Genomic DNA, 14,416 nt, shown 5'->3' on the forward strand with positions numbered 1-14,416 from the left:
TTCTGGAAACCGAGACGGGCGAGCGAGGCAGGAGGAGAGGAGACGGCAGCGGAGGAGCGGGACGGGCTGGGCGCCCTCTGGGAGCATCGGCCACGTTTCGGGCTGCGGACTGGCCCGGGTCCGAGCTGGCGCACACCGGGCGGCCGCGGCGCCCAGCGCAACCGGCAGGGAGCTCAGGCGCCACCGCCGCGCGGGATCTCGGCAGGCTGGGTTAGGCTGGAGCCGAGAGCCCGGGCGGGGCTCAGGTTGGCACGCAGTGGGCGGGGGTGGCCCCTGTCCCCGCCCCCCACATCCGGGGGCCTGGGCCTGGCTGTGGGCCGGCCGCGAGCCAGTGAGTCAGGCCGGGTTTTCCCTCCGCCTCTGGGGAAGGCTAGGGAGCGCTGCCGAACGAATTGGCGTCCGTCTCTCGCCAATCCGGCTTCGGCGCCCGCCCGCCCGCGTTTTTCCTGCGCCTGCCGCCTGGCCGCTCCATCCTGGTTCGCAGTCTCTGCTGGAGCCGGCGCCCTGGAGGGAAGGTTCAAGTCCGCGCAAGGGAGCTGCAGCGCGCGAGAGGTACAGAGCGGAGCCGGCATGGTGAGTGGGGCGCGTAGCGGCCTGGGGCCGGACTCGGGCGGGTGGGGCCGGCCGCCGAGGTCTAGCTTACCCGGCGACCTTGGCCAAGCCGGAGCCCTACGCCGGCCGAGGTTCACGGCTGAGAAGTGAGCGAGGGTGGCAAGATGCAGTGTGCGCCCAGGTACCCCTTGCTTCCAGATACCGAAGCACTGAGGTGCGGGATCGGGGACCGTCCGCGAGCAGGGACGCTCTGCTGGGAGGGCGGGCGGCAGGTTACGCTGCAAACGCGCTTTCCTTGGGGCAGCTCCTGGGACCCCTGCACCACTGCTGGGGTGGGGCAGTTGCCCTTGGCGCTGGAGCCTGACCTCGGCTTCCCTGCCCCCAGGCTATCCGCTCGGGGCAAGCCTTAGAGAGGAGCCTGGAAGAGACATCCCCTTCCGCCCCTCAGGTAGCTGGAGGACCTCCCGCAGTTCTGGGGGAGCCCTCGCCTCGGCCACAGCCTTCCCCGGGGAAATTACATGGAGATGCCAACCTCGCCTGCCCCTCCACCTTACCCACGAGACCCCTCTCCTGCCCTCTCCCGCCCCCTCCGGGGTCCCCGCTTCCTCCGCTAACCCCCTACCCTGTACGAGCGGCAGCTGCCAGCCTGCTGCCAGGGGTCCCATGAATAGGGGACGCTCCCAGGTCTTGAGCACCATCCCAGTCTGGCCACAACCTTTGGCCAAAGTGAGGGCCCGCCTGGGGTCGGGCGGAAATCGGGGCCCTGACTGCGTCCAGAAAAAGGACTGGGACCTGTCATCTCCCACCCAGCAATCTCCCCGCCTCCACGAGCAGATCGGGGCTCTCCTCGCTTGCACCAGGAGCTCAGCCTGTCCCTCGGCCTCGGTGCTCCCTGCCCGGCCTAGGGAGGGACAGAGGCAGGAGGCTATCCTGGGCCCGGTGATCGGCCTCCTCCCAGAGCCCTCTTAGGCAGGGCTTCTCTCTCTATCGGCTGGCTGTGTGTGGGTGTGTATGTGCGAGACTGAATGAATGCAGCCAGCCTGCTCCCGCCACCGCCTATAGAGCTAGCAGCTTACAGGGCTCAGAGTCCAAATGCAGCCGTGCTTCCACTATTTCTTCCTGACCCAGGGGCAAGGAGGGGGGATTACAGGATGAGGGGACGGAGATCCAAACCAACTTGGTTGCAGGTGCCCTTGCGAGTGTGGGGAGCTGAGCAGATATAATACACAGCAGTGTGTGCCCATGGAGGGCAGCTGGGACAGCCTGGAGCAGAAGAGAGGGCCTTGCCTGGGCAGTTGGGATTGCTCTTCGTGTGGGATCTTAGGCAGCTCACCTCTTTCTGGGCCTCAGTTTCCCTAGCTGTAAGATGGGGTAAGGGTAACTACTGTCTTCCCCGCCTCCATGAGGCTGTCGTGGAGATGAGATGATGAAACAAAAGGGCTGATAAAAACTGTAGAGTGCTGTGCAACTGTAAGAGACCATATAGTGATACTAAGAATCACTCCTGCAGCATTTAGACGCTGGACTCTGCCTTTTCACAGGTCGAAGTGGGACTAGGGAATGCCAGCCTCTCCCATTCCCTCCTTGGGCCCCTCTTACTGACTGCCGCCTCTTTTGGAGCTGGGACATTCCAGTCCCATTCCTCAGGGGCAGCTGCAGTCATGCCCCTCAGCAAAGCTGATTCCAAAGCAGGTGGTGGGACCCTCCCCTGGGGCCAGGGCTCAAGAGGGGCTAAAGGCAGCCAAGGCCAGACTGGGAGCTTCCTACCCGAGTACTCTGGGTGCACCCCAGAGGAGATGCACAGTGGGGTCAGGGCAGGCTTCTAAACGTGGGGAGCCTGTGTACAGTTTCCTATGCAGCTGAACGTGACCTTAGGCATGTTTTACCTCCTGGGCCTCAGTTTTCTCTTCTGAAGTGGGGGATGACAATATTCCCTTCCCATGTGTGTTGTGAGCACGTGGTAGGCCCAGCAGCAGGCTGACTCAACAAGGCACCCACCAAGGGATACTGGGATGCCTCCCTGAGTGTCCTCTCTTTTTCTGCTTCATGGCCAGGGTGGTCCCCCAGCCCTGTTCTCCTGTCTCCACCAAGGGTTCGTCCAAAGGAGATGCTCCCAGTGTCCAGGCTCTCCGTGTTTCTGGCTAATCTTGGAGCGGGTGGAGGGGGAGGTGGAAGCAGGAGTAAAGGGGCCCTGTTGGGGCTAACCGGGACCTGTGCAGAATAGGACCTATGTGGCCCAGCCGAAACCTTGCTGGCAGGGTGGTGGGGTGGTGGTGGTGAGGTTCAGCTCTGTGCAGAGCTCTGGTCCCCAGGCACATAATGAGTTCTGGGCGGGGAAGCCCAGGCACTTGGAGGAGGAGGCCCTGTTTTTCGCTCTGGCGGTCCCAGAGAGGCTGCAAGGCACTTGCTGTCTCTCTCTCCCTCCTCCCCCCACACATCCTCTCCTGCACAGCTGCTCTGGCCTGAGTGGACCAGTCCCTGGGCTTCCAAGCAATGGGAAGGCATGTGTGTATTGGGGGTGTGGGGGAGGCAGGGGAGGTGGATGGACTCCTTTAGGAAAAAGGACTGTCCCCAGACTGAGACCTGGGCAGGGTGGAGCCTCCCAAAAGCCAGGGGCCTTGGCCCTACTGGGGGGGCTAATAATATAGCCAGAGAAGTTATCTAGGAGGGGTGGAGGGTGGAGGGTGGAGGGTGGGGGTCTTAGGGAAAGACAAAGGGAAGGGCTGTTTTTGCCCCTCCATCTAGCTCCATAGTTATTTCAAATTGCTCAACTCACTTGTGGAGAAAAGCCGATCCCGTGTGTGTGTGTGTGTGTGTGTGTGTGTGTGTGTGTGTGTGTGTGTGTGTGTGTGTGTGTGTGTGTGTGTGTGTGTGTGTGCGCGCGCGCGCGCGCATGCACACACACACATACACACACTCCCCTACATCTAGCAGCCTTGGGGCTAGGGAGGACAATATGTATTCGTGCGTTATGTGTGTGTCTGGAAGGTGATCAGTGCTGTGTGGATGACCTTGAGCGTGACTGTGTCTGCTGTTGGATCCTCTCTGTGTCCTCTAACGGAGGAACTTATGTGCCGCTGGTGGCACTGACTGGACTGCCGTATGTGTGTGGTGTATGTGCTGTTTTGGCCCATGGCTGCCTCTCCCCTGGACCTGAGACCCTTTGTGGGGATTATGGAGTGTCGGTTATTGCTCCCTGAGATAGGAAATGAGGCTCTGGCCAGCAGACGTGAGGCACTGTGTGTTTGGGATAAAGTGGGCATATTTGGCACCACTGCCACCATCCCAGCCACCATGCTCTCACCAGGTTTACAGTTCACAAGCCCTTTCACCTCCCCATCTCTGTGACTGTCACAGCAACCCTATAAGGATGGCAGGGCAGGTAGAGTCTTTCCTACTTTGAGGAAAGGTGGGGAAACTGAGGCATGGCGAAGGGAGGTGCTTCGTGGAGAGATGGTGTGAGAGTGTGCTGGAGACCACATTCTCTGCTGTCTACCTCCCCAAGAAGCAGTGACAGGAGTTCAGTGGGCTGTGTGACACAGCGGTGTCTGTTGCTGGGTGGGCTTGTCATGGTGAGGGGGTGTCAGATTGGGGGGCAAGATGCTTCAATTCCAACTCTTGGGCTGTGGGTGACATCCTGGGTCCCCACTAGACATTTGGCAGTCGTGTTACTAGAATCACAGGCATCCTCACTCTGACCAGCTCTGTGACCTTGGGCAAGCCACTTCACCTTTTGGAGCCCCCAGTGCCCTTACCTAAAAAACCAGATAGTTAACCATATGCCAGGGCTCCGTGAAACCCCTATGCAGGGCCATGTCACTGTAGGTGCCCAGCACCTGTCATTCCTTATCTGGATGACTCTCTTAACCCTGTGTGGCTTGTGACACCCCCAGAGAGGTTGAGCTGTCTGGGGGCTGGTAGGGGAGGGTTGGGAAGGTTGCTTTTGCCCGGGGTGAGATTGAGGGCCACAGGGTGTGGGGGCAGGGCTGTGCCCTTCCACCCCCCTCCCTCCTTCCCACTCCCTGTGAGCTTTGTGTTCTACAAACACAAAACCTGGAAATGGTTGAGGAAGATGGAACCTCCTAACCATTGTTTGGAGTGGGAGTCAGTGTCCCGGAAGCATATTGGGTTGTGGGGCAGGGCGGGGGGATGGACTGGCAGCTGCATTGTGCCTGCTGGGTGTCTGTCCGTGAATGGGAACAGCTGGGTGGGAGGCAGAGAAGGTGGCATTCATTCACTTGGCAAGTCCTTTCTGAGCACCTACTGTGTGCCAGGTGCTGGCCTGGATCCAGCGGGGCACTAGGGACAGGCCCTGCCCTCCACAGTGTGGTCCCAGCACAGGTGGGAGACCTGGTCGCTCAGGAACTTGCTGGCGGCGTTCACGTGTCTACCAGCTAAGCTCAGCTTCAGCCAGCCTGTGTTGATCCTGGCTGTAGGCCAGGCCCTGGACTGGGCGTTTTGTCCTCTAATCTTAGTCAGTCCTCCCAGCATCCCTGAGTGATAAGAGTTGTCATGGCCATTGTCCAGATGAGGAAGCCAGAGCCCACACACTGACTGGTTCCACACATTGGGTCAGGATTTGGGTCCCGCTGCCTGGTGGTGGGCTTTGGAGGGGCAGCATATACAGGGGCTGGCAGGGCTCCAGCTGCCCCTTCCCCCTGCCTCGCACCACTGCCCCAACATGGACACCTGTTCCGGAACTTGTGGCCATTGTTCCCACCGTCCTTCCCCTCGGGCCCTTCCTGTTTGTATCCGTCGTGCGGTAGCCCCCAACCCCACCCGTGCCAGGTGTTTCCCTTGGGAAAACTCTGACCCTCTGCAGGAAGAGGGGTTGAGTGGGGTTTTCCCCCTCCCAAGGGAAGAAGGAATGGAAATTCTGAGGCCACCAGCCCTGGTTCTCTGGTGCCCTCTGCCCACCCACAACATTAGGTGCCTGGCAAGAGAATGAACAAAGTTAGAGTCAGACAGCGATGGAGTCCTCAGCTGGCCCAGTCCTGGGAGGGGCCCCTATCCTGCTGCTTCAGGTCCTGGTCCCCCGTGACCCCAGTCATACCCTGGCCCCTAGTTGGAGCTGGAGCACTAGACAGGTGGCCTTGGGACCTCTACTCCTTTCTCTAGGAATCCTGTCCTGGATTCTCTCTGGAACCCACATCTACCACTCCTGGGTGGGCCAGGTGGGGAGCTGACACAGAGAGCAAGCACTTGGTTTTAGGGCATCAGGGGAGTTGGGCAGCAAGCGCCTACCTGCTCTGATGGAGCCTCCCGACCCCCAGAAGCAGCCGCCTGTGCCCTGGTGAAACTTCATGGCCACAGCCCCAGGCCCTGCTGGCATTGCCATGGGCAACGTGGGCAGCCTGTTGGAACGGCAGGACATTTCCCCTGAAGAGCTACGGGCAGCACTCGCAGGGTCTCGGGGCTCCCGCCAGCCTGATGGGCTGTTCCGGAAAAGCTTGGGCCAGCGCGAGCTCTTCAGCTACCTGCACCTCCCCAAGAAGGACAGCAAGACCACCAAGCGGGCCTCTCGGAACGAGCCTGCCGACTATGCCACCCTCTACTACCAGGAACATCCTCGGGCCGGTGACTTCAGCAAGACTTCACTGCCTGAGCGGGGTCGTTTTGACAAGGTGTGCCTCTGCCGTGCCCCTCCCTACTGTGGTAGTGTGGGGATGGGGGCTTCCTTGGAGACCCTGATGCTGGGATGGGATATGAAAGTCTTTTTTTTTTTTTTTTTAATAACATGCGGAATTTTTTTTAAATATATAATTTATTTATTTGGTTGCACTGGGTCTTAGTTGCGGCAAGTGGGCTCCTTAGTTGCGGCACATGGGCTCCTTAGTTATGGCAGGTGGCCTCCTTAGTTGCAGCATGCATGTGGGATTTAGTTCCCTGACCAGGGATTGAACTGGGGCCCCTTGCATCGGAGCGCAGAGTCTTAACCACTGCGCCACCAGGGAAGTCCCATGAAAGTGTTGCTATGGGCAGGCTTGAGACTTGGTCACTGCCTCTTGGTGACATGTCCCCCATGTTCTCAAAGAGGATTCCCAGGGGCTGCGGGAGGGAGCATCGGAGGGCAGAGCAGAGCAGTCAGCCCAGGGTCTCATTCCTGCCCTCTCTTCCTGGCAGTGCCACATTCGCCCATCAGTATTCAAGCCGACAGTGGGCACCGGGAAAGGCTTCCTGTCCACGCAGAGCCTGGCGGCCCACAAGGGTCAGAAGCTGTGGCGCAGCAATGGCAGCCTGCACACGCTGGCCTGCCACCCTCCCCTGAGCCCAGGGCCCCGGGCCAGCCAGGCCCAGGCCCGTGCCCAGCTGCTGCACGCCCTCAGCCTGGATGAGGGTGGCCCTGAGCCCGAGCCCAGTCTGTCCGACTCCTCCAGTGGAGGCAGCTTTGGCCGCAGTCCCAGTACTGGTCCCGGCCCCTTCTGCTCCTCCCTGGGCCACACTAACCACCTCGGGGGCTCCCTGGACCGGGCCTCACGGGGTCCCAAGGAGGCTGTGCTGAGCTGCTTGCCTGAACCACCACCCCCCTACGAGTTCTCCTGCCCCACTGCCGAGGACATGGTGGCCGTGCTGCCCGACACCTGCGAGGAGCTCAAGAGGGGCCTCAGTGATGAGAATGGCACCAACCCCTTCACGCAGGTGAGAGCAGCCCCTGCCTTGGTGTGCTGTTCTGTCCCTTGGCATTAGAGTACAGGGCAAACAGAGGGTCACCGGCCAGCTCTCCCACATGGCTCTGGGCACAAGAGAATAAGGAAGAGAGAGGTGATTTGGCTCCTCTCCCCAAGCCCCACGTGGTGGGGATGTCATGGCATTGGTGGTCCTTGCTGGGAGTTGGGTGGGAGGGAGACTCCCTGGGAGGGCCATGTGTTGAGGACACTTCACCTCTGGAGGACATCGTGGGTTAGGGCACATGTGTGGCCAGAGCATTGGACCCTGGACCCTGTGGTGTTGAGGCACAGGATGTTAGAAGCAGCTGGAGTGTTGGATCTGTGGGCCAGCCATGGGAGTGCAGGCAGTCGGTGTCCGGGAGGCAGGGCCGTGTGTGGATATCAGGGCATGGCAGGTGCCTCTTCCTCTTGGCAGGTGCTGGAGGAGCGCCAGCGTCTGTGGCTGTCTGAGCTGAAGCGCCTATACGTGGAGCAGTTGCATGAGGTGACCCAGAAGGCCGAGCGTAGTGAGCGCAACCTCCAGCTGCAGCTGTTCATGGCCCAGCAGGAGCAACGGCGCCTACGCAAGGAGCTGCGGGCACAGCAGGGCCTGGGCCCAGAGGCCGATCCCAGTGCCCGATCAGAGGAAGAAGCCCGATGGGAGGTGAGAGACTAGGCATTCAGAAACTCCTGCCCTCATTACTGTCATCCCATCCTCTAGCTGCCTTCTAACTGGTCCCCCCTTACCCTGCTTTGCTTGGCTCTTGCCCATCCCTGTCCCCCTTCAGGTGTGCCAGAAGACAGCAGAGATTAGCCTCCTGAAGCAGCAGCTGCGGGAGGCCCAGGCTGAGCTGGCACAGAAGCTTGCTGAGATCTTCAGCCTGAAGACGCAACTTCGGGGCAGCCGGGTGCAAGCCCAGGCCCAGGACGCAGAGCTGGCCCAGCTGCGAGAGGCTGTGCGGAGCCTGCAGGAGCAGGCCCCTCGGGAGGAGGCCCCAGGCAGCTGTGAGACCGATGACTGCAAGAGCAGGGGGCTGCTGGGGGAGGCAGGAGGCAGTGAGGCCGGCGATGGTGCCGAGCAGCTGCGGGCTGAGCTGCTGAAGGAGCGGCTCCGGGGCCAGGAGCAGGCGCTGCGCTTTGAGCAGGAGCGGCGGATATGGCAGGAGGAGAAGGAGCGGGTGCTGCGCTACCAGCGGGAGATCCAGGGGGGCTACATGGACATGTACCACCGCAACCAGGTGCTGGAACAGGAGCTGCGGGCACTGCGGGAGCCCCTCGCACCCTGGAGCCCTCGGCTTGAGTCCTCCAAGATCTGAGGCCAGCGGAGTGAGCTGACAGCAGAAGCACTGTCAGAAGATGGCTTGCACAAGCCCACTCTGAGACGGCCAGCTCCTTCCTTACGTTGGTCTGGGGCAGAATCTGCTGTGACCAGCCAAAGATGGAGAGGCTCGCTGAGAGGAGGGATCCAGTGGGGCTGTGGGCTGGATGGGTGCCAGCAGCAGGAGCCAGGGCAAGGCCCTACTGGCTGAGGAATACCCAGGCAGAGCCCAGCCCTGCTCTCTGAAGTAGGTGTGGCCCAGGAAAGGAGGTTTGGGAGTGAAGAGCCCTGTGATGCAAAAGGGCCAGTGTGAGGGAGGGAGACTGGGGTGGGAACATTGGCCTCCCCAGAATAAAATCACATTTTCTACGAGGAGGCACCAGGTGATGATGTTGGGCCTGTCCCTGACCTGAGTCCAGAGGATCGTGGACGGTCAGGGTTAGGGCTGTTGTCCCAGGCTGTAGCTCCACCATGTTCATGGTCAGTGGGGAGGGTATGCCTTGTGCCTCTGTGTGCAGCTGCTGGACATGCACGTTGGGGACTGGAGGAATCCTTGCCCTGGCACCACAGAGTTCCTTAGCTGCCATGTGGGATGAAATTCCTTTCTTTCGCATCAGTGGGACTTTTCAGAAGGCAAGTCAGCCAAGGTATTGCTATAACATGAAACAACATCCTCTTTTTGGAACGGCTGGGCCCCAGGTTCCCAGGCCCAGCTGGATGCGGGGCCGGCCTAACACAGCTTCTGCTGGAGAACCTTAAGCCTCCAGGAGGGGCCCTGCCCCTCCCAGAACATACCTCCCACCTTTCTCTCTGGCTTATGCACCCCTCCCTCCGTTGGGATGAGGGCCCTGGGAAGGTGCGGGAGATGAGGCAGAGAAAGCTTGGTAAAGGGCCAGAACCACAGCCCTTTACCACAGAACCACAGGGAATGTGGACATTTCCCTGTAGGCATGGGGGGCCATGGGGTATTCTTGAGCAGGAGTGAGATATGATCTGATTTGTATTCTGGAAAGTTCTTTCCTGGAAGGAAGCACCCCCATCCCTGGCCCTGCATTTGGCTCCGTGACCCTTGCTCTTAGCCAAGGCTGGTCCTTGGCCCCTAAAACCCACTCCCATCCTTGCCCTCTCAGACATCTGGCTTCCCCTCTGGCCCATTGCTCCGTCCTGGGTGGGTGATCTGGAGCGCAGAACAAGTCTGGCTGTGCAAGAGGCATCTCCCTAGCCCTTGCTCTGGAGTTTGGTGTCCTTACAGATGCATCCGTGTAACTGCTGCCATGCGTGGAGCGCTTCCTGCCTGCCTGGTGCTGTGTTAGGCTGTCAGGGCATGGGGGGGTTAGGGTTGAATGAGATGTGCTTCCTGCCACAGGGGAGCCAGCACACAGAAGTCTCCCTCCCAGGCCCAGTCATGGTGGGGCAGTGGCCACGTCTGAGATCTCTGCAGAGACCCCCAGTTTGTTGCCTAATGGCTGTGATCAGCTCCTTCCCTGGCCACGCCTGGCGGCCCCCTCAGGCCCCAACAAGTCGGTCCTGGTGGTGGAGTGGAGTCGCTGTGCAGGGGTCTGGATGCAGCTGTGGAGTGTGAGCCAGTGTGCCCCGCCTTTTTAGGGCAGAGCAGGGTGTGTGTTGTCTGCCGTGGGGGTGGTGTGTTTATGTGTGTGTCAGGTGTGTATAGTAGAGATGTGCTGTGGGTGGTGGGTGTGTCTAAGGGGGTGTGTTTGGGGTTCCTGGGTTGGAGGCCTGGAGGGCTGCTTCCTGGTCCCTCCCTCTGTTGCATTCTTTCCCACCAGTCTCAGCCCCTTTTAGCACTGACCAGGCTTGCCTGGAGCCTGTGGCCAGGGCAGACCCCTGGGCCTAGCTGAGACCCATCTGGGCTCACCCCTGAGCCCAGGTCCTCTGCCTGGGGAGGGAAAGCAGGGACACTTGGGTTAGGCTGGCCTGTCCATGACAGGCCTTGATACCCATTTCACACACCCCTTCTAATCGAGGTTTCTGGGTCAATGGTTCCTCCGAAGGGCCCTCCAGAGCTCAGTGCTAGCCTGAAGACTGAGTCACCCCCAGGGCCTGGAGCTGGTCAGGCTGGGTGCCCACGTGCCCCACAGTGGCTGGGGTCCACCTTTTGGTGTCCCAGCTCTGCAGAACAGCTCCCCACCCAGCAATTAGGGAGCTGGGCTGGCCAGTATAGCCAGCGGGGAGTGGGCGGGCGGTACCAAAACTTGGCAGCTGTGCCAGAAACCAAAGCCAGGCCCAGATGTAGGGGGAGGGCACGAGAGAGCCGAAGCTGGGGTGGCTCAGAGGGAACCAGATCCCTGTGAGCTCATCCCTGCTGGGAAAACCAGTTCCCTGTCCCCAAGCCGGCTGGGTGGCTCTGGGGCCAGCCGATCACAGGTGACACTGTAGTGGCTACTGCTTGGGGCAGCCCCTCTGTCCTGCCCCTGGTGGACCCCTCAGCTCCCCAGCTGTCCTCAGACCCCCTCCCCCAGCAGACTAGGCCCAAGAGCTAATTCTCTCCAGACTGAGACTAGCTCCCTACACTGGGCTCCCTGCCCTTGGTCCCTCTTGTTCTCAGCTCAGATAGCTTCACACCCTCCAGTGGCTCCCTGGGCCCCTTAACCTGTCACTTGAGGCCTCTGACAGTCTCCCTCCAGGGTCACTGATAGTGGTGCCTCTCCTGATGCCAGCAGCCCTCTGGGCCCTCATTCTCCAGATGCCCCCTCACAGTGCTCAGATCTTGCCTCCTTAGGAAAGCCTTCCCTGCACTGACACCCTGCCTAGGCAATTCCTCATTCCCTATGCCCACATCCCCTCCGTCTCTCCACCAGCTTTTTCTGTGCTGTTGGAATTGTCAGTTTGCCTCTGTTTCCACTGGGCTGTGGGCATGGTTGGGGCAGGGCCGGCTCTTCTGTTTTCATCCCCAGAGCCTGCCCTGGTTCCAGCCCAGCAGACACTGGGGGGCTTTGGAGTCAAGAGAGACCACACCCCTCCCCTGACTAGCATATGGATTCAAGCTGGTGGGGCAGGGGGAAGATGGTGAAGGCTCCAGCTCCAAGCATTCATTCACCTTTCGTGCCACCTGGTCTGAACCAGGTCTGTGCCAAGCACTGCCATTCACTGCACAGTGATGTACTGAGTGCCTCCCTCGGGGAGGAAGCCAAGGTGCTCAAAGCCTCTGCCCCCGTGGCCCTTCCCGGAGGGTGGGGGAGAGAGACAACACACACACAGGTCCACAGTAGTGACTGGGCCAGAAAAGTGCGAACATACAGAGGTGGGGACAACAGAGGCACCTCCACAGTGGTGAGCAAGTCAGCAGATCTCGGAGAAGGCAGAGGGAGCCCATCTGGGGGATGGAGAGTAAATTTCTTTGAGACTGGGGGAGCTGCAGGTATTAGGGAAACTTTTTCCAAAGAGGGTGCAGGTGACAATTCAGATTGCATAACCCACCACCCTAGTAGGTGGGGGCTTTACCCCTCTGTATTGGATTCAGGAAAGAAAAAGAATGTGCTGTTTCTTGAAACAAAAACAAAAGTGGAATAGGTCATGAGAGGTGAAGTTTGAGTGCCATGGGAGTTCAGAGGAGAGCTGGCTCACTTATCACTCCAGGTCATAGTGGGGCAGGGGGACAGATGTTGACCAAACTTTGGTCGGCCACTTCCGAGCTTTCTTTTTCACTGTGCCTTCCTGTGTCCTTATGCAGTCCAGTTCTAGCGAGAATCCTGCTAACTTAGGTTAGACAGAGTTCTCCCATCCTCCATATCTGATCACCTTCCATATCTAATCTGGTTCCTCAGCCTCCACCATCTCCAGGGTTATGTCTGGTCACTCTGGCCTGCCTTCACTGAGAATCCTCTGAAGTTGTTTAGCCAGTTCCCCCTGCACCTTGAGGTTTCCTCTTAGTAATTTTCCATCTGCTGAGCTCCACCCTCCTTGGCTATGAATTCAACGTTTCCTGGTTATATTTGGAGTTGAGGCCACTCTCTGGCCCCTACCACAAAACCCCATTCCAGTAGCCCCCTTGAATAAAGTCTTCCTTACCATATTCTTTAACACGTGTCATGAGTAATTTTTTTCTTTAACAGGGGTAATCTTCTCAGAGGAGGGGAAGTTGTGGGTATTTCCTCTGGAGTAGGGTGAGATGAAGGCATTCCAGGATGGGCCTGGATTTGGTCACGGGGAAGCGTGTGGCAGGTCTATGAGAGGATCTTGTCTGGAAAGGGGTGAAAGGAGGGAAGCTGGACAGCCTGGCAAGCTGGCACAGAAGGACTTCACCTCCTGTGACTGGGTGGGTCCCTCAGGCAGCCAAGGGGAAGGGCCAGAACCAGGACCGGCTTTGTGTGTGTGTGACCTGTGTAGTCACCAAGGGCCCCACACTCAGAAGGGCCTTAGACTTGGTGCAATGCTCTGCTGTCATCATCCGGAAGTTAATGATGTTTGAACAAAGGGCCTCGCATTTTCATTTTGCTCTGGGGCCTGCAAATGATATAGCTGCTCCTGGCCTGAACCAAAGCTTTGCAAGGAATGGCAGGGGTAGGGAGAAACAGGAGACTGGTTGGGAGTCACCTGGAGGGTGGAAGGAAGAGCAGAGCCTGAGCGGGCAACTTGAACTGATGTTGAGCCCTGATGCTCCCAGGTTCTGCAGAAGGCAGGTGGTGGCTGCACTACCCGCTGTTGCCCCCCATCCCCCCAGCTATTCATCTTTTCCTAGCCTGGCCTTCCTGGACACACTCTGGGAGGCAAGGAAGGCTGTTTTTCAGGAGAGCACTCCAGGGCTTGTCCTCTCTATCAAGAACCTTTCTTCCCTCCCTCCCTCCCTCCCTTCCTTCCTTCCTTCCTTCTTTGTTATCTAGTATGCTCTTTGTGTACTGGCCTCCCTAACCCCTGCCATTTTTTTTTCTTTTTTTTTTTGGCGGTACGCGGGCCTCTCACTGTTGTGGCCTCTCCCGTCGCAGAGCACAGGCTCCGGATGCGCAGGCTCAGCGGCCATGGCTCACGGGCCCAGCCGCTCCGCGGCATGTGGGATCTTCCCGAACCGGGGCACGAACCCGTGTCCCCTGCATTGGCAGGTGGACTCTCAACCACTGCGCCACCAGGGAAGCCCACCCCTGCCATTTTTAAGGTATAATTTACATACAGGAAAATTCACTGCTTTGACAGTACAGAGAATTGTACAACCAGCCCTACAGAATAGCCAAGATACAGAATAGTTCCATCATCCCCCCCAAATCCCCGTGTACCTCTGTAGTCAGCCATTCTACCCCACCCTCAGGCAACCAATGATCTGCTTTCTCAATAACCTTGTGTTTGTTTTTCTTTTTTGCCCTTTTTGTGAGCAGTGTTTAATCCCACCACATATTAGAACATATTACAAAGTAGTGAGTAAAACAGTATGACATTCGTATAAAAATAAAACTGTGCCTCAGTGGGAAGAATGAAGAGCAAGAAATAGATTTCATTTTGTAGAAAAATCTTAATATTATGGTAACGGGCTTCCAAATGAGCGGGTAACGAAGATTATTTTTTAAGCAGTTCTGGGATAACTGGACAAAAATATGGGGAAAAAAAAGTCATATTTTACACCACCCCCTGCAAAATAAAATGGACATGCATTGGGAATTAAATTTTAAAAATCAAATCCTAGGAAACTAGCAAAAGGTAAAAAGACTGTTACTGAGTTAGTGGAGAATAGCTAAGTTTTTCTGCTTTGAAGCAGCCACCCTCCAACAAAATAAAACAAAACCAAACCACACAATCCCAACAAGGAAAGATTGACAAAATCAGCCATGTAAGAAAACATGGTGCAACCTGAAAAGTAACGAAACCATGATGTAAGAAGAGCCACATACTGGGGGAAACAATGACAGACAGAGGTGAAGGAGCCTGACGTATGAGCTGGGCATTCTAAGTT

At 58.2% G+C, this 14,416-nt stretch overlaps 1 protein-coding gene across 2 annotated transcripts; it reads left to right on the forward strand.

Moving 5' to 3' along the window:
* The first annotated feature begins 207 nt into the window (after positions 1–207).
* On the forward strand, positions 208–12,530 carry N4BP3 (NEDD4 binding protein 3). 2 transcript variants are annotated; one of them, XM_030846862.3, is made up of 5 exons: positions 208–573; positions 5,829–6,176; positions 6,676–7,191; positions 7,636–7,863; positions 7,988–12,530. In XM_030846862.3, the coding sequence occupies exons 2-5, from the start codon at positions 5,856–5,858 to the stop codon at positions 8,513–8,515; spliced, it is 1,593 nt and encodes a 530-aa protein (XP_030702722.1). In that variant the 5' UTR covers positions 208–573; positions 5,829–5,855; the 3' UTR covers positions 8,516–12,530. The 2 variants fall into 2 exon arrangements, with proteins under 2 accessions (XP_030702722.1, XP_030702721.1); XM_030846861.3 differs by having other exon boundaries at positions 265–573; positions 5,826–6,176.
* Positions 12,531–14,416: the final 1,886 nt, after the last annotated feature.

Source organism: Globicephala melas, chromosome 3 (genome assembly GCF_963455315.2).
Source record: "Globicephala melas chromosome 3, mGloMel1.2, whole genome shotgun sequence".
In the NCBI taxonomy this organism is placed as follows: domain Eukaryota; kingdom Metazoa; phylum Chordata; class Mammalia; order Artiodactyla; family Delphinidae; genus Globicephala; species Globicephala melas.